This window comes from Crotalus tigris, unplaced genomic scaffold (assembly GCF_016545835.1).
Source record: "Crotalus tigris isolate CLP2741 ecotype Arizona unplaced genomic scaffold, ASM1654583v1 scf7180000024340.7048381, whole genome shotgun sequence".
NCBI classification, from domain to species: domain Eukaryota; kingdom Metazoa; phylum Chordata; class Lepidosauria; order Squamata; family Viperidae; genus Crotalus; species Crotalus tigris.
Window position 1 is genome coordinate 3,664,963 of NW_024100510.1, and position 20,293 is coordinate 3,685,255.

At 43.2% G+C, this 20,293-nt stretch overlaps 1 protein-coding gene across 2 annotated transcripts in view; it reads right to left on the reverse strand.

Annotated features, from left to right (window-relative positions):
* KPNA3 (karyopherin subunit alpha 3) overlaps positions 1-20,293 on the reverse strand; it is a 51,247-nt gene that overhangs the window by 19,409 nt on the left and 11,545 nt on the right. The window contains exons 2-6 of one of the 2 annotated variants that reach the window (XM_039326178.1): positions 13,519-13,563; positions 9,029-9,118; positions 1,655-1,684; positions 1,519-1,571; positions 1,332-1,427 (exon numbers count right to left, since the gene is read on the reverse strand). In XM_039326178.1, coding sequence (XP_039182112.1) covers positions 1,332-1,427; positions 1,519-1,571; positions 1,655-1,684; positions 9,029-9,118; positions 13,519-13,563 — 314 coding nt within the window. Of the gene's footprint in view, positions 1-1,331; positions 1,428-1,518; positions 1,572-1,654; positions 1,685-9,028; positions 9,119-13,518; positions 13,577-20,293 lie in introns of both variants that reach the window. The other variant, XM_039326177.1, reaches the window with a different exon arrangement.

Genomic DNA, 20,293 nt, shown 5'->3' on the forward strand with positions numbered 1-20,293 from the left:
ACCTACTTATTAGATCCCTGCCCCTACTGGTTGGTGAAGGCCACCTGAGGTGGGGAAAAGAAAGTGATATATAGCTGAGTCCATGAAGCACTGCTTGCTTAGTTGGGAGAAGAAGTGGTACCACCTGCCTTGAAGGTCTTGCAAGTAGCTGTCTTTTAAAATAATTATTCCAGAAAGTAGCATCATGGGCAGTTATAGACATGCCATAGTATGTCCATATAATACCTCTGTTTCATGAGCTGCCCCGGTTATCTGTGGACTTCTGGATGCAAAATACTAGTTACTATTTATAAAGTCTTTCATAGAGCCTGGTTATTTGAGAGACTGTCTGTCTTCCATGGTTTCAGTCAATCCTATACAATCCAGTATAGTAGGCATACTCTAGATCAGTGGTTCTCAACCTTTCTAATGCCGCGACCCCATAATACAGTTCCCCATGTTGTGGTGACCCCCCAACCACTTGTACATCACCAGGGGCCAGGGACGTGACCAAAGGGGGAAAAAATGGCGGACAGCTTTGTTTGGCGACCCCCGTGAAATGGTCGTTTGACCCCAAATGGGGTCCCGACCCACAGGTTGAGAACCACTACTCTAGATACCATCAATCAAACAGGGCGGTATGGTGGGACCTAAGAATAAGGCATTCTTGTTCATTAAATAAGTTAGGCCATGATTACCTGGGCCCATCCATAGTTGTCATAGTGGTTGTGATTTTACAACCTGCCTCTCCCCTCTCCAAGAAAGTTAAGTTGAATTCTCAAAGACTGAAAGGTGTAGAGAATACCACAATCAACCCTGCGAGATGTCAAACAGTCCATCACAAACACACAGTCCTAACTAAGGACTATAACGAGAAGAAAACAGTATTCCAAGGATATAAATTAAAGCGGGGGGGGGGGGAGAAGGCCAAAGGTAGGAGATTTTCAAAAAGCAAATGGCTTTCCACCAAAATGGCAAGCACTTTCAACTACGAAAATTCGAAGGGCAGCCTTATTATACGAAACAAAAAGTGATAAAAATAAAAAGAAAACACAGAGAAAGGAATACAGATATTGATGACTACATGTAGACTCTGCTAAAAGAGCACAATTTGTGCAGAATTTGTAGAATGACTATGTAAGGTAACAAATAAAAACAACCATCATAACCAGAAGTTTATTAATGTTAAGATGTGTTTAAACTAGCGAAGTAATATTACATGTATTTACAGACAAGTGTTCAAAATAAAAAATACATTAGGAAGAGTAATGGTTTAGGCTTCTTAACCACAGCCTTTCAAGAAAAAAAGTTCAATTTATATTATAAGCACATAGGAAAAAAGCACTACTTACTTGTCATCCCTTTCTAGACATTTAACCAATATTGGTAAAATTCCAGATTTTATTAAATCATCAATAGGAGGATTTCTATCACTTGATAATAATTTTCTGTAAAATTAAAACAAAACTAATCAATAAAAATATAATATGAGGAAAAGATTAATAATACTTTAGTCTTTCAAATAAAATAAATGCCTACCTTGCAGCTTGAACAGCACTCAGCTGGATAATAGGGTTATCACTAGTAGCATTCTACAGCAACAAACAGATTTCAAAAAATTAGATTAAATATTAAATAAATGCAGCTGAAAATAATATAATTGATATAAACTTACCTGTAATATAGTTTCTAGTGTAACATTTTGCTTAAAAAAGAGAAAAAAATTGTTTAGTTTCAACTTTCATCAGAATTCAGTATTCTCACAAAAATAACCAGCCCATGAATTTTAAAATAATGTTATATCAAAATAATATTATATCAACATTATAGCATTATATAATGTTATATAATGAATGTTTCCATTTTCCTTATTAATCATACCAAAAATGAAAGAAACATAAATAGAAATAAGAGCTTCGTAAGTATTAATGACAGTATAATCTAGACTCAGATATACAAGGTGTGGCCATGCTGATCATTCTGAATGACAACCATTATAAGTTTTATGCGACCAATTGTTAGAATTCAGAGGGTTGTCCAAAACATCTAGCAGGCATCTTGTCAACCTATTTCAATATAAATTAACAACAACAACAAAAAAAGAAATATAAATTCAATATATAATGTATGAAAGAAAAAGGGAGAAAGGAAATACTACCACTGTGGTCTTTAGTTTGTCTTCCACATATTTTTTCCTCTTTCTCTTAGGTTTCAAAAAGTTTTCTTTATTCTAGGGAGATTACATCATCCTTCTCTCAGTGAGAGAAGGGGCGTTGACTTACCTGAACGCCTTTTCTCAGCACGGAGATGGATAATCCACGCAGTGGGTTGAGACTGTATTCCTGGCCAATCAGATCAGTCAGCCAAAGTTGCCACGCCCTGTCTTGGACCATGATCCTTTAGTCTTGACTCGAGCGCAGCCATTGACTGACAGTAAGACGTTTTGGCTCCACTAAATATACCCTATTATTCTAGCCTATAAGGGTGGGTGTGGATTATCCATCTCCGTGCTGAGAAAAGGCGTTCAGGTAAGTCAACGCCCCTTCTCCAGCACTGGAGATGGATAATCCACGCAGTGGGACATACCAAAGCCTATTGTCCCTTGGGTTGGGGAATAGACTGGTCCCGTGTGCAACTTTGGTCTAGCACCTGCTGGAGAACCCTCCTACCGAAGGAGGCCTCTGCAGAGGAGTACCTGTCGATTTTGTAATGACGAATGAATGGAGAGGGCGAGGCCCAAGTGGCTGCCCTGCATACCTCTTCAATAGAAGCCTGCATGGCCCATGCTGCTGAGGTGGCAGCACTCCTTGTGGAATGGGCTGTGATATGCTTGGGGACTTGCAAGGACTCCGCCTGGTATGCCCCCGTGATGCATGCCCTAATCCACCTACCGATGGTAGAGGACGAGACCTTCCGGCCCCTAGTAGCAGGGTGGAAGGATATGAAAAGCGCTTCCGAGCGTCGGAATTCCGCTGTGCGTGAAATGTAATGTCTTAGTGCCCTGCGTACGTCCAAGGTGTGCCATTGTTGTTCCAGGGGATGAGCTGGGTTTGGACAGAAGTCTGGTAGGACTATTTCCTGTGATCTGTGAAAAAGGGAGTTGACCTTTGGAATGAATGAAGGGTCTATTCTTAGGACTACCTTGTCCCTGTGAAAATGGCACAGGTCCTTCCTCATTGAGAGAGAAGCTAACTCGGATATCCGCCGAGCTGACGTGATGGCTACCAAGAATGCTACCTTATGGGTCAGATAGCGAATGTCACATGTTTTGAGTGGTTCGAAGGGCGCTCTGGTAAGAGCTTGTAGTACTCGTGGTAGTTCCCACGATGGATACCTGTGCACGGTTGGCGGTCTGATGTTTGCAGCCCCCTTGAGGAAGGATCGTATTAAGGGATGCTTGCCCAAGGATTCACCGGGGCTGGCAGAAAGTATAGTTGAGAGGGCGGCAATTTGCCTGCGCAGTGTGTTTGGCGAGAGGTCCCTCTCTAGGCCATCTAGAAAAAATTCTAGGATCTTGGGAATTGTGATCCCTTCGAGTAACAATTCCTGTTTAGAGCACCATGATTGGAAGCTTCTCCACGTGGCCTCGTAGATACGGTTCGTGGAGGGGCGCCTTGATGCCTGTATGACCCTAATTACACCCTGTGAGCAAGCCCCCTTGGCTAAAATTGACCGTTCAAGAGCCAGACGGCTAGTTGTAGCCATTGTGGCTCTGGGTGGGAGATCTCCCCCTGCTTGAGGGAGATCCTCTCCGGAGGAATCCGCCATGGATTCGTGCGGGAGAGACTCCTCAAGTCTGCGAACCAAGGTCTCCTTGGCCAATAAGGGGCCACAAGGATTACCTCGGCCCTTTCCCGCAGAATCTTGCGTACTACCGCCGGAAGGAGAGGTAAGGGTGGAAACGCGTACAGGAGCCCCCTTGGCCATGGGCTCCGTAACGCGTCCGTCTGCTCTGCTCCCTTGGATGGGAATCGGGAGAAGAAGCGAGTTAGGTGGGCATTGGAAGGAGAGGCAAAAAGGTCCACCTGGGGAAGCCCGAAGCGGTGACAGACCTCCCTGAAGATCCTCGGGTGTAGTTGCCACTCCGAGTGATCTATTGTTGATCTGCTCAACAGATCTGCTTGGATGTTTGCCTCCCCCGATATGTGGTCGGCCTTTATGGAGGCCAGATTTTGTTCCGCCCAGGCCCCCAGTAGGAGGGCCTCGGCCGAGAGCGAGCGAGAGTGTGTGCCCCCCTGACGGTTTATGTGGGCCTTGGCTGTCACGTTGTCCGTCAGGACCAGTACGTGCCTGCCTTTTATGCTGCTGTGAAAATGCCTTAACGCTAGGTGAATAGCCCGCAGCTCGAGCCAGTTTATGTTGTGTCGGAGATCCACCGCTGACCAGCGGCCCTGTGTCCACTTGGTCCCCAAGTGGCCTCCCCAGCCGAATAAGCTCGCATCTGTTGTGACTACTACTCTGTCTGGTTCCCTGAAGGGGGACCCCCTGAGGAGAGCTGGAAATAGCCACCACCTGAGGAAGTGTCGTACTCTCAGAGGTATGCCTACCCTCTTCCGTGATGCACTGATTTGTTGTCTCTGAAACGGGAGCATGAACCATTGCAGTTCTCTTGAGTGCAGCCTTGCCCAAGGAACTATTGCTATGGTCGATATCATCTTCCCTAGCAGCTGGGAAAGGCAGACCAGCGTCACTGACTGACCGCGGCTTACCTGTTTTACGGCTTTCTTTATGCTGCTGAGGCGTTCCTGTGATAGGTACACCTTGCATTCCTTTGTGTCTATGACCGCTCCCAGGTGGAGTATTCTCGTAGTTGGGGTTAGATGGCTCTTTGGAAAGTTCACCGAGAAGCCGTGGTCCTGCAGCATTTTTATCACTAACTTTAGGTCCGCCCGAGACTGCTGGGCGGACGATGACTGGATTAGAATATCGTCCAGGTAGCACTGGACTCTGACTGGTACGTTTCTTAGTTGTGCTGCCAGAACCGCCAGAATCTTGGTGAACACCCTGGGCGCTGATGACAGGCCGAATGGAAGTGCCCTGTATTGAAAATGGTGCCCCCTGTAGGCAAACCGTAGAAAGCGGCGGTGAGCCAGAGAGATAGGGATGTGCAAGTATGCCTCCGTGAGGTCGATCGATGCCAGAAAATCCCCTTTCCTTACGCTTCCAAGGATGGAGCGTAGTGTCTGCATTTTGAATTTGCGGTATTTTATGTAGAAATTTAGCCTTTTCAAATCCAAAACGGCTCTCCAACCCCCCGAGGGTTTTGGGACCACGAAGAGGATAGAATAAAACCCCTGGTCTCTCTGGTTCATAGGCACCGGCTCTACGGCCCGTATGTTTAGAAGGTGCTGAACGGCCTCGTTCATGAGCCTTCTCTTTGTTGGGTTTGTGGGACAGGGGCACGGGCGGAAGCGGTTCGGGGGCTTTGAGAGAAATTCTAGAGATAGACCATGACGTATGGTGTTCCTGACCCATACGTCCGTGGTGGTCTCTTCCCACTGGGGAGCAAACCCTGCTAGTCTGCCCCCTATGGGAAGGTCTGGGCGGGAGTCATCTGGTACGGCGGAAGGGGCGGTTGTTCCCCCGAAAGGGCCGTCTTCCCTGTGTTTGCCTATGTCTTGTGTTCTGTCTGTCCCCCTGTCTTTCCCTATCCTGTCTAGCTTGGAAGGGTTGGGAATTTTGAAAGTAGTTGACCCTGGCTTCCGTACGAAAGGATTGTTTCCTTCCCCAGGAGCCGGGTCTCTTGTCCTGCCTTTTAAGCATGTGTTTAAGGACCTTGCGCTTGTCCTTGTTCTCTGTCAGGTATGGCGTTAGTGCCTCACCAAACAGCTTTGCCCCTTGGTACGGAGCCGAAGCCAATTTCCACTTGGATTTGGTATCCGCCTGCCAGTTCTTTAGCCAGAGGATGCGCCTGCTCGTGTTGTTTGCCGCCATTGCCTTGGCTGAAAACTTGGTCGCTAAAAGTGTTGCGTCCGACGCATATTCCGTGGCCGCTACCATTTTGCTGAGTTCCTGGTGAGTGCGTATATCTTCCATGGGAACCCGGCCCTGTAACTCACGGAGCCAACAAAGTGTGGCTCTGGTGAAAAAGGACGCGGAGGTAGACGCCCTGGTAGCCCAAGCTATTGCCTGGTGCGTTCTCCTGTAGTTGGACTCACTCTTTCGGTCCTCGGCTTTAAGAGCTTCAGCAAAATCTCCTGATATGGCCGTGTCCGATATCAGGGGACCTATGGGTTCGTCCACCACCGGCACCTCCAATGTTCCCTCTAGCTCCCTTGCTACGTTAAATAGCTTCCTCTCCGCATTGCTAGGAAGCGGTAGGGAGGTTGGCGCTGCCCACTGTTTCCTTATTGTGTTTAGGAACATGGTCGGGCAAGGTATGCGGTGTTGGGTGGTTACCTTTTCGGCGAACGTCGGCTCAGCCTCCGTGTCAACTGTGACAGGCTCCGCTGGTGTCCCATGCCCCAAATGGGCTGTGGCCTCAGCCTTGCGCAGAATAGTAACAAAAAGAGAAGGGTTAAACAGGCCGCTGAAGGACGGCCCTTGAGGTGAGGTGTCCTCCTCCTCCTCAGACATTTGAATCCCTTGTGACGTACCTGGCTGGTCCAGGTAAGCTTCCTCAGAGACCGACGAGTCTGAGACGGAGGAGAGGTCCTGATGGTCCTCCGTTTCCTCCCGATGCCTCGTTCTAAGTCCTAGAGGCTTGGCTTTTGAAGTTTGAGCCCTGGCCTCAAATGCACAGTCCACTGCCTGTGCTATTAGGGTAGCTAGCAGATCCCCCGTCAATGCAGGAGGAGTGACCATTGCCTGCGACCCTGCAGGTGCTGTGGTTAGCATGGTCCTCGGGGTTTCCTGTAACCTCCGTGGGGAGGGGGATCGGGAGAGCGATGAGAATTCGCCTATCCCACCCTCTGTTTGGGACTGTGATGAGCTCCCTAATGACCAAATGGCCCGTGGGGATGAAGGGAGACCCAGCGGTAGATCAGGACCTATTCCCCCATTCTGCCTATTTTCAATTCTGGCCCTTTTCTGGGCTCTGTCGAACTCTTTTTCTAGGGCTTGGTGTCTTCTGATTGCCTGTTTGTCAGCCTTCTTTGATGACTTCCTTGCAGCCTTTCTAGGGGCTGCAGAGGATTCCGAATCCTCTGAAGCAGGTGCTCCAGAGGATGAAGGCGGGGCTCCAGTGGAGGGAATGATTGCTTCCTCCATTCTCCACTAACGCTGGGCCGCGATAGGGGGGACCCAGGTAGTAGGAGAGCTCCAACTTTGAGTAAGGACAGGCGCACTACTGGGGGCGTCTGGAACTCAGGAGCAGACTCTGCAAAATTGTCAGAGTTAGTCACTGTGCACGGATAAGAACAGGCACGCTAATGGGAATGCCTGGAACCCGGCTTGACTATGGTGGGTAAGGACAGGCACGCACTGGGGATGCCTGGAACCCACCACTAAATCCAGAGGCGTACGGGCCACTAATGGGGGACCCGAAGTCTGGAAGGAGCCAAAGGCAACTAAACACAGTTAGTTATGAAAGGTTCTTATTTACTTTAGGTAGAAGACACCAAGTCCTGGAACCAGTAGCTATGTGTCTGATTTGAATGTCTCTGAATGAATAATAGATGCTTTAGTACCCCAGTACTGCTTGCCTATTAATTCACTCCAGCGGCTGAACCTAGCTTTCTCAAGGAACTTTAACTCCCCTGTTTGGACAAAAAATATGGCCGCTGCTGCCAGGAGACTACTGCGCATGTGTTAACAAGGCTGCCTATGCCACGTGCGGTTGTAACAAAGAGCTGCGCGTGCTTCCAGCTGTGCAGACAATGGCGCCTCGTTTAAAAAATCCTGAGCAGCCTGGAGTGAAAAGACTGCTCCTTCGCACGCCAGCTGTTTCCCTTAATCAATCTCCCTCCCAGCATGCGTCCCCTTTGTCCTCCACTTCCCTTGCTAACTGCCTGCCTTTCTGTCTTTTTTTGTTTGTTTGTTTGTTTGTTTGTTTTAAACGCGAGGGGTTGCCCGAGCCTCCCCGTTTGTTTAAGGCGGCTGCCGGCTGCTGGAAGGTGGCTGGGGTTTTTGGGTTAGGGAGGGGAATTAGGGATTTCCCCCTTTTAAGTGGGGGTGGTTTCCCCTGTAGGAATCTGACTTCCTGAGTCTTACAATTTATCAAGGAAATTTTTGAGTGATCAATTAAATTGAATTAAATTATCTCTAATTAGCTTTTAAACTAAGCAATTTCAGCTACTAGAAAAAAAAAAAATCCCCCCTAATGGAAAGGAACTATACCTGCCCAGGAGCCAAAAGTTGTAGATGTCTCATGGCCAGATCAGTCAAGACTAAAGGATCATGGTCCAAGACGGGGCGTGGCAACTTTGGCTGACTGATCTGATTGGCCAGGAATACAGTCTCAACCCACTGCGTGGATTATCCATCTCCAGTGCTGGAGAAATTGGATTGTAGAGAATATTGTTCATGATTGGCCAGCATGCTAAACAATGTTATTGTTATTGGGAAAAATAGTCAAAAGGGGATAAAATCTGGGAGTGGAAAATAGTCCTTGACTTATGACACAATTGGGACTGAAATTTTGCTTGCTAAGAGATGCGGTTTTTAAGCAAGTCATCACATAACCAGAACCAATTTTTTGACCATTTTTACCATGGTCACTTAAGCGAATCACGTGATCATTAAGTGAATTACACAGTCATTAAGCGAATCTGATTTCTCCCATTGATTTTGCCTGTCAGAAGCCAGCTGAGGAAGGTCACAAATTACAGTTGTGACCTCAAGACACTGCAACTATAAATGCAAGCTAGTTGCCAAATGCCCAAATCATAATAATGTGATTGTAGGGGTATAATGTATTAAACATTATGAAGCAGTGGACAGCATGGAAAAGAGGCAGTGAGACTAATTTAATAGAATTAATATGTTAACATAATTATATGATTGATCAATTACATAACTGAAATAAGCAAAAGGAAATCCACCAAGACCAGTCTGAAAGAGTAAAGGAAGGACAATTAGAAACAGTGTTTTCATTAATTAAGTAACTTACTGCTTTGAAGTCAGCATCAACATCTGAATCTTCTAAACTTTCTTCTTGGGGCACATTTCTTTTTTTCAACAGATGTTCATCTCTTTTGTTCTGAAAAGAATGAACATTTTAATTATTTTTAATGTTTATTTACTCTTCAAAGTAAATTTTAAACAAACTTTACATGTATTAATATTAGTCATGCAAAATTCTGTAACTGATAAATCCTTTAAATACAAAGGATTATTTATGACTGAAAAGTTACCTATATAAGTAAAGTGAAATATATAAATAAATATTGTGAATGGGTGCATTGACTGATTATGTGCCATCAAGGTGATTTCAATGCTTAACAACAACATACATAGATTTTCTCCATGACAATCTGTCCCTAATCTGTGCTCCAGGGGTGAAAAGAAGCAAGGCCCCTTTAAAGAAAAGGTGAAAGAGACAACATCAGAAAAAGGAAAGGAAGAAAGATTGTCATGCAGGAATACAAGGTAATTTGAGGGCTAATCCACATGGAGCTCCATTTCCATCTGTCCTGTTTGCTGTTGTTCACTCCCTAGAGACTAAAATGGACGTTCTGAAACTTGAGCTGGTCACGAACAAGGAGTGTATATCAGAGGTGAGCTTTGAGAGCTATATGCAACGAAATTTCATTTTGTTGTATGCCGATTAGTGTACATTCAAAGTGACAATAAAGTTATTATTATTAATATTATTATTAACGTTGTCCTTCAGGTCTTTCAATGGCGCACCCTTTCCCACTGTAGCTTAGTCCAAGGATCCCCAATCTCTGGGCCACAGCCCACTAGTGGGCTGTGAGTTGTTTACAACTTGGCTGCAGAAACAGTGGGTGAGCGCGCGCGTATGCATATCCCCACTTGCACAAGCAGTGGGCAAGCTTACACAAATGGAGCTGTATACACATGCGTGCCAGCCGCTCACACGGAACCATCCCCTCCCACTAGTCTGCAAAGCCAGAAAAGCTGGGGAACTTTGGCTTAGTACACCCATCATTCTACTGGTTATCTTCTTCTCTTTCCTTCCAGCTTTCCCAGCATTAGAGTTTTCTCAAGAAAACCAGATCTTTGCATAATGTGTCTAAACTGGAGTATTTTGTGCCTTAAGTGAGAACTCTGGGTTGATTTGTTCCCTGATCCATTTGTTTGTTTTCTTGACTGTCCACGATATTCTCAAGAGTCTTCTTTAAGACAAAAGTTCAAAAGTGTCAATACTCTTCCTATCCTGCATTTTCAATGTCCAACTTTCACTTTCATTGAGTATCACATGGAATACCATTGCTTGTACTTTTGCTTGATTTTTATAGGTAAGAGTATAGAACGTACTTATATTTGAGTATTTTTTCCAAAGCCTTCATTGCTGCTTTACTAAGTGCTAGTCTGCAGCATATTTCTTGACAAATATTCTGGAGGAGAACTTATATTAGCAGATGCTTGAAATATTACCTTATGTGTACTTTCATACAAGCAGGCAGGAAAAATGTATATAATCTGGGATGTTTCTGAATTTAATACAATTTAGTACTCAATTAGAAGCTCTGAGTTGAGAGAGGAGAACTCAAAAGATTGTATTACATTAATGTAAAAACTATAATTGAAAGAAAACAATAGTCAAGTCCTAAATTAATGTTATCAAAACTAATTCAAGCAATATATTGAATGAACTGCAGATCATAAAGCATATGTGTCCTGTTTCAGTCCATACACACTCAGGGAAGCCATCACATATATGTACAAACCAAAATAAAAAGATAGATTTTTCATTTTGGGTCACTGTAACAGTTAATGACAGAAAGTAAAAGTTCTCACTCTTGTGTAAAAGTTCTTACTACTCAAAGTGATCAAAAATAAGGTTCTTATTTACTCCTTCTTTTATCCCTTGCTGAGAAGCTAAAAAACCCAAAGGTTTATCTTTATTATCAGATTTGCTAATAAAGGTCTTCATTTGCTGATATTTTTCTGCGACACCCAGAAAAATACGGCATACTCCATTTAATCCTCCAGGGAAAGATTGAAGGCAAACGAGGTCCAGGCAGAAGCAGAACATTGTGGCTTCAAAATCTAAGGGATTGGTTTGGACAAAACTCAGCAGCACTTTTTCGTGTGGCTGCTGATAAAAACAGGATCGCCAACATGATCACCAATGTCCGATAACGGATATGGCACAAGAAGAAGATTTGCTGATAATAATTCAGTTAAAACAAATTCTTCTTTAGCCGTTCATAAATAGTAATGAAATGATTATAATAGATTTAAATGAATTTACAAATAGGAGTATTTCTAAGCTAAGTTTGCCTTTGCCTTTATTGTAAAGTTATGCAAACAATTATATTTCAAGACTAAATATTCCATAGTTCCAATAAACAATTTGGAGTTTCATTAGAACTGATTCAATACTATTGTACCTTTACCAGAAGTGTTCCAATCTTGAAATAATCCAACAGATCTTACAGGGCTGTTCTCAGATCAAAATCATTCTAACTAGGGTTAGAATGGTTTTAGTGAGGCCACAAAGATCCATTTTGAACAGTTTGTACTCTGAATGTTTTGTTCTTCTACTTAATTCTAAATGTATTTTGACACACTTATATTTTTAATATACTGAGTATAAGCAACAGCTGCTACTTAAAACAGCAGTTGGCTACTTCCTGTTTTTTACTATTTCTGTACAAAACTCTAAATACATTACTTAGAAATAAGTATCTGAGTTCAATAGGATTTACTTCTAAGTGCATTTATACAGAATTGTACACTTTAAAATAAAAAACCAAGCAGTGGTAGATAATGGCAAGAAAATAACCCTTGAAAATGCTGAGGTGGAGATTGTATATATGCATAATTAAACCAATTGCTACTTTGATATTTTGTATAATTCTCTCATCTCAAATTTTAACAACGCAGAGAAAATAAAAAAGAGTACCATACTCTTTCTTCTACTATCCCTATTTGATCTTAGCGCTACAAAGGAGATGAAGAAGCACAAAGACAGTTGCTTTTCTTCTTTCCAATCTGGTGTTATGAATGAGGTAAGCAGCACAATTGTAGCTGCTCTAACGCCCTCTCATTAACCGTTTTTTCAACTGACTTTCTTTTTCTTCCTAATGGTTGTTAGTACAGACTAACTGGCAAAACTGTTGAGTCGATTTTCCCATTCTCCCTCAGCATTTTTTCCCCTGCCTTTTACTTATTTAGGGAAAGGAACCCTTCCCCTCCATCAAAATTTCCAACTGTTTAAAAGGAAAAAAAATGTGTGTCTCTGACATACAGGAAGGAGCACTGTACAAAATAAAATTCATGCATTGCTTTACTGGATTAATCCAGGCACAAAGTTTTTCTCAAAGCTTCTAAGATGAATCTAGAGAACAATGCAGTTCCAACCAAGCATGTTGTCTCCACTCTAACTGAACTTACAAGCTGTTTGATATTGGGAAGCAAGGCCATTCTAGGCCTACATTCTTCTGATTCTATTAGTTATAGCTTGACTTACAGATGATTGCTATCTCACAGTTTTGCTCCCTTCTTAATTTATTTTGTGCTCACATAAATATTATCTGATCATCAGATTACTCATACATTACCTCATCCTTTTCTACTCTTGACATTAAATTTCTTAGTTTAACAAAATGTTTCTACCTGCACTTCATCTATGCCATCAGATCAGGTTAGCTCAAATTATATTCATAAGGTTATTAATGTTTTCAGAGAAATAATGTGTTTCAGATCAGAGTTTTGAAAACAGTTAGTGAAAAGCAATAAGAAATAGGAACCTAATTTTTGCAGTTCCCTAGCAGAAATATTGGTGGTATGAAAAGAAATGTTGAAAAAAGCAAATTCCATGAGTCACCAGAACAATCACTGATTGGTATTGTAAACTTTGGACAATGATCCCATTAGTAACTTTATGAATACCACTAACACATGGGAATAAAATGCTCACAGAAGGGGGTAAAGAACAGAATTAGAATAAACAGCAACACTATCATATAGAATTAAAAAATGCTGCAGTTAAATGTACCAATAGTGATTCCTCAAGAAACTGTAATTAAAACCCACAGAAAATAAACTATTTTTTGAGGAGACACTATTGATATTCTCAGCACCACTGGGAAAAATCTCAAATGATGAGCTAAAGCTCTGCCCATATTAAGAGCTGCGTGAACAACTTTAGCTAAGTGGAAAATAACCCATGATTAGAAAAATCAATTCTATCTGTGAGATATTTCTATAATATAATGATGATTTAACACAGACGTCCCCAACCTTTTGGGCACCAGGGACCGGTTCCGTGGAGAGAGGTTTTTCCACAGACTGGAGGGTGTGTGGTTTTGTGTGCTGCCTGCATCCTGCGGATGGGGCTTTGCTTGTTTGTGCAGACCAGTTGCTGGCATGCCACAGACCACTACCGATCTATGGACCGGGGGCTGGGGACCCCTGATTTAACATAACATGAAAATGCACCCAGTGTACAATTTATTATATACTTACTTTTCTAAGTTCAATTGTCACTTCATTTCTATGTCTTCGCATGGTCTGGAAAAGAAAACTAACATGAAATACAGAAATTAAATGCATTTGTATGTTTGTTATATTTGTAAACCACTAGATGGGAGCCAGTTTGGTGTAGTGATTAAGTCATCAGGCTAGAAAACATGAGACTGAGTTCTAGTCCTACCTTGGCACAAAGCCTGCTTGGGTGACTTTGGGCCAGCCCTTCTCTCTTAGCCCTAGAAAGTATGCAAATCACTTCCAAAAATCTTGCCAAGCAGGCAGTCTCTGAGAATTAGACACAACTGCACAGAAACACTCCCCCATCAGATAGAGAAAATGTCTCCTAGTGATTTATATCACAAAAACATGAAACACTTAAAAAAACTAAAATCAAGATAAAACATAAATGTACCATAGTACAACAGGCATGATGATGGCTATTCACTGTCCGACAGCTCTCAAAGCAGCTCTGTGTGTGTATTAACTTCTGTAAGGCCAATATCTGAAATAATCCTTCAGACTCAGAAGATATGGATTACTCAATTTAAGTCTTCGGAAATGTTAGAACATTCACAATTACACTACATATTATGAAACTACATGCTATAGGTCTGTTGATTTTCTTGAATGGTGGAATGGAAAATCATTTAAAATGCAGATCCTCTAATCTGTTTCATGGGGCTCCAAGGTATCTCAAGAACCTGATAAGATTCGATGAGAATTAAGCCCTCCCCCTCAAAAAGGTTCACTCAAAGATAGCCAATTTTCAAGCAGTAGAGTTTTTCCTTCTTGATTGTGGGTGTCAGGATTCTTTTAACAACAGATTCTGCAGTCTGGAAGTTTCAAAACTCCTGCTCTTTTCTACATAGATAGTCCTTGACTAATTAATCCTTGTTTAATAATGATCCAAAATTATGACAGCCATGGAATGGGTGCTTTACAGCCTATAAAGCACTCCTGGCCATGGCAAAACATTGCACCACAACCCCCACAGTCACACTCAGGTGAGCTGAGTACTTGGCAACCTGCTCTCACTTATGACCAGCTGCCAAGCCATTCGCAATTGTGTGATTACTACTGGCAATTTTCCCCAGAAATTCAATAGGGAAGTCAGCAAGGAAGGTAGCAAACTGCCTTTGCCTACCACAGAAGGGAAATTCCGTCAAGACGGGCATCTTTTTGAGACCAAAAAGGAGGAAGGAAATTTCAGCCAGGAGGTAATCTCAGTTCTCAAGTTGAACTGAGATTCTCCTTCCCCACAGGGAGCCCTTTAAGAGCAAATGAGCTGCCCACCGAGCTACAGAAACAGAAGTCAGATTTCAAGATCTGACCTCCATTCCTGCAGCCCTATAGCCGAGTTCCCTTCTGTACATGAAGGGGAGCTGAACCTGATAGGCAACTCTTTCATTCCTTCCACTTAAGACCCAGGAGGCGGCTGAACAACCAAATCAGGAGTGCTGGAATTGAGGTTGTTGAGCTAAGCAGTCATGTGGGGGTCTCACTTAACAACTGCTTTGCTGAATGACAAAGATTCTGGTCCCAATTGTGGTCATAAGACAAAAACTACCTATATTTCTCTCTCCAGAAACACCTTAGAAAAATTGTTCTGACAAAGAACCAACAATACATGGAGACTTGACTCCCTAACAAAAATAAGAGCTGTTTTGAGAAAAGAAGTACAAAGCTACTTACTGCACAAAACATGATGGAAACAGCAGCCTGTATTTTAAACACTCATTCTGACAGTGCAACTTTAAGCTGAGATCTATACTACATATACAACTACAGGAAACAACATAAAAATATACTACACAATGGGAAGCAAAGAAAATTATGAGAGTGTAATTCTGACACAATATTTGTGGGTAATCATAAGCTGAGATTCCTGCTGACCCATGAATGCATTCTATTCCTTCTTCTATTCACTTGTAAAACAGACTAAATTCTTGTTGCCAGCATGTTCCAGTTCAGTAATGAAAAATAAGCCATTATTCTGACTATACAGATATGACAAAGTATCAATTTCTTTTTTTACAAAACTGGCAATGTATATATTATTACTGTCTTATGTTACCCCTGAAATTCCCATAGTCACTATTTAACATTTTATAATACAGGTTGTCCTCACTTATCAATGACATATAAGCCCAGACTTTAGGTCATAATCATTGCAGTTGTTCAGTGGCCCACTACAAGACCTGACTCAATTGTATAACTATTTTTACAACAGTCATAAAGCAAGTCACCACTGTCAATAAGTGAACCACGTGGTTGTTACATGAATGCATTCTCCTGAATTGCCATTTTTGTGAGAAACTGGCAAAAAAAAATATAAGTCATGATCATGTGATTTTGGAATGTGCAATCAATCATAAATGCAAGCCTCTTGCCAAATGCCTGAAATTTTTCTTCCAAAAATCATCAGACTAAAATCTGTGATTTTGAAAAACATCATCAACATATTCTTCTTGATTGAGGGATTGGTAATAGATATCATATACAGGTAGTCTTTGACTTAACAAACATTGAAAGTTATGACAGACCCCCCCCCCCCCAAAAGCTCTTACAACTCAGTTTTGAAGTTCTGATGTTGGATGCCTCTGGCTGTTGTTTGACTATACTTTGGGGAACTCAGCAATCATCCTGTAATTATGGCTGTTTACAGCACCCCACAGTCACATGACCTTAATTTAAGATGGTTTTGCCAGAAACTGGTATATACTTCTCTTTCTGGCAAAACCTAGCTCATAGCAAACAATGGGTTCACTTAACAACCATGGTGTTCAATTAATGATCTCCCCCAAAAGGTAAAAACTAGTCCAATCACATCTGTTTTACGACTGTCATGAACATAATTGCCAAGCTCAATTACAAGTACTATCTGCACTTGTATGTATTTTAATCCAAATGTTTTCAACAACATATAGTAGATTGCATCTCCCTTTCTACTGCTATGCTTCTTCCTTGAAATACACTATAGTTGCTGTATATTTGTCATCATCGTCATCATTTTACCAGATATCCTTGTATCTGCTGAAACAGTACCTCTTTTCACGTACGTACTAAGACATCTTGTACTCTGAACAATATTATATATACAAGACAATTACTTTTTTTGAATTAATATTTTTTCTTAATTTTCATTGGGGTGATTTAATAGACTTCACACAGCTGCTTTCATTTTCTTCTACAGTACAAAAGATTTATTTGAAGTTCTTCAAGGTGTTTGTCTCTAGTCCCACAGGATTCAATATAAACTACTGACAGTAAGTGCTTAGGACAGGGGTCTTCAAACTTGGCCCTTTTATGACTTGTGGACTTCAATTCCCAGAATTCCTCAGCCAGCATGCCTGGCTGAGGAATTCTGGGAGTTGAAATCCACAAGTCATAAAAGGGCCAAGTTTGAAGACCCCTGTCTTAGGAACATGCACTGAACACATATTATGCAGCTCTTTAAATAAGCCACAGAAAAAAGTAAAGGAAATGATTGGTCCCTTAGTGGGGGAAAGTGGCAAGAAGGTGACAAGCAACAGGGAGAAAGCAGAACTATTTAACTCATTTTTTGCATGTCTTTACACAAAGGGAAAAAACAGACCAACCTATCAAAAATAGTGCCATAAAAAACAGAATAGAAACACAAGTTAAGACAGGTAAGAAAATGGTAAGTGAGCACCTGTCCAGCCTAGACAAGTTCAAATCACCAGGACCAGATGGATTACACCCCAGGGTTCTCAAAGAACTGGCAGATGTGATCTCAGAACCACTGAACTATATTTTTCAAAGATCCTGGAGCACTGAGGAACTACCAGAGGATGGAAAAGAGCTGATGTAGTTCCCATCTTTAAAAAAGGGAAAAAAATGGATCCGGGAAATTACAGACCTATCAGTCTGACTTCAATACGTGGGAATATTCTGGAAAAGATAATCAAACAATGAATCAGCGAACACCTAGAGGCAAACAAAGTCATTACTAAAAGCCAACATGGGTTTGTCCAAAACAGATCATGCCAGAGAAATCTTATTGCATTCTTTGACAAAGTGACAAAATTAGTGGATCAGAGGAATGCTGTAGACATAATTTACTTGGACTTCAATAAGGCATTTGATAAAATATATCACAACCTACTACTTGATAAGATAAAAAAATGTGGGTTAGACAGAATCACCATCAGATGGATTCGTAGCTGGCTGACCGGCCGTACTCAGCGTGTGATCCTCAATGGAACCGCATCTATATGGAGGGAAGTGTGTAGTGGGGTGCCCCAGGGCTCTGTTCTGGGCCCAGTGCTCTTCAACATCTTCATCAACGATTTGGACAAGGGGATAAATGGGGAACTCATAAAATTTGCAGACGACACCAAGCTGGCAGGAATAGCCAAAACTCCAGAAGACAGGCTTAAGATACAAGAGGATCTGGACAAACTTGAACACTGGGCGCTATCTAACAAAATTAAATTCAATGGTGAAAAAAAGTAAGGTTCTACATTTAGGCAAGAAAAACCAAATGTACAGGGATAGTATAGGGCAGTGGTTCTCAACCTTTCTAATGCCGCGACCCCATAATACAGTTCCCCATGTTGTGGTGACCCACTTATATATCACCGGGTGCCAGGGGCGTGGCCAAAGAAAAGGGGAAAAAAATGGTGGACAGCTTTGTTTGGCGACCCCCGTGAAATGGTCGTTCGACCCCAAATGGGGTCCCGACCCACAGGTTGAGAACCACTGGTATAGGGGGTACATTGCTCAATAGTAGTAACTGTGAAAGGGATCTCAGAGTCCTAGTGGACAATCACTTAAATATGAGCTGGCAGTGTGCTGCAGCTGCCAGAAAAGCCAACTCAGTGCCAGGCTGCATTAACAGAGGGATAGAATCAAGATCACGTGAAGTATTAATACCACTTTACAATGCCTTAGTAAGGCCACACTTGGAATACTGCATCCAGTTTTGGTCACCACGATGTAAAAAAGATGTTGAGACTCTAGAAAGAGTGCAGAGAAGAGCAACAAAGATGATTAGGGAACTGGAGGCTAAAACACATCAGGAACGGTTGCTGGAATTGGGTATGTCTAGTTCACAGGTTGGCAACCTGCGGCTCCGGAGCTGCATGCGGCTCTTTGAGCCTTCCCCTGCCCAGTGAGGCACTTTGGGATAGTACCTGTTGCAGAACCCTCCTGCCAAAGGACGCCTCCGCCGAGGCAAACCTGTCGATTTTGTAATGCCTAATGAAGGGTGACGGAGAGGACCATGTGGCCGCTCTGCAAATGTCTTCAATGGACGCTTGAGTAGCCCAGGCTGCAGAAGTAGCCGCACTACGGGTGGAATGGGCCGTGATGTGCCCTGGAATCGGCACTGAATCCACCCTATACGCCTCCGCAATACAAGCCCTGATCCACCTGCCAATCATGGAGGACGACACTTTCCTGCCCCTGGAAGGAGGATGATATGAAACGAAAAGGGCTTCGGTAGAGCGGAAGACAGCTATCCACGAGATATAATAACGAAGTGCTCTGTGGACATCCAGCAGATGCCACTGCCGTTCCAGATCATGTGAGGGATTAGGACAGAAATCTGGTAACACAATTTCTTGAGTCCTGTGAAATAAGGAATTTAACTTTGGAACAAAGGTTGGATCAAGATGAAGGATCACTCGGTCATGGTGAAAGATACACAAATCATCTCTAGTGGAGAGAGCGGCTAGTTTGGAAATCTGCCGCGCAGAGGTGATAGCCACCAAAAAGGCTACTTTGAGTGATAAGAATCTCAACTCACATGTTTTGAGGGGTTCAAAGGGCGGATTGGTAAGAGCCTGCAATACCCTCGGTAATTCTCAGGAGGGATATCTGTGGACTACAGGAGGCTTGGTGTTGGTAGCACTCTTGATGAATGATCGGATCAAGGGATGGTGACCCAGGGAAGTTGCAGATTCGCATGTAAGGATGGTGGACAAAGCAGCAATCTGTCTGCGTAGTGTGTTTGGAGCCAGACCCCTCTCCAGACCCTCCAGCAGGTAGTCCAATATGTGAGGAATTGTCAGATCTGACAATGTCAGGTGGTGCCTTGAGCACCATGAACAGAAATTTCTCCACGTGGCCTCATAAATCCGATTGGTAGAGGCCCGACGGGAGGCCTGGATTATAGAAATGACTCCAGATGAGCAGTGCTCCTGAGCTAAAACTGAGCGCTCAAGTGCCATATGGCTAACTATAGCCATTGTGGGTCTGGATGAAGTAGTGTCCCTTGACTGAGCGAGACCCTGTCCGGAGGAATCCTCCACGGATCCGCTAATGAGAGGTTCACTAAGTCGGCGAACCACGGTCTCCGAGGCCAGTACGGTGCCACTAGGAGAAATTCTGCCCTTTCCCTGAGGATCTTGCATATGACCACCGGGAGAAGGGGGAGAGGAGGGAAGGCGTAAAGTAAACCCTCCGGCCACGGACTCTGTAGAGTGTCCGTGCACTCTGCCCCTGGGCATGGGAAACAGGAGAAGAACCTTGGTACCTGAGTGTTTGACAGGGAGGCGAAGAGGGCTAGAATCGGAAGTCCGAATCTGTGGGATATTTCCCTGAAAATCTTCGTGTGCAGGCGCCACTCTGAGTGGTTCACCGTCGTTCTGCTGAGGAGATCCACTTGAGTGTTTGCCTCCCCTGATATGTGGTCTGCCTTGATGGAGGCCAGATTTGCCTCCGCCCAAGAACCCAGAAGGAGAGCCTCGGTAAGGAGGGCACGGGATCGAATGCCCCCTTGTCAATTCACATGGGCCTTGGCCGCAAC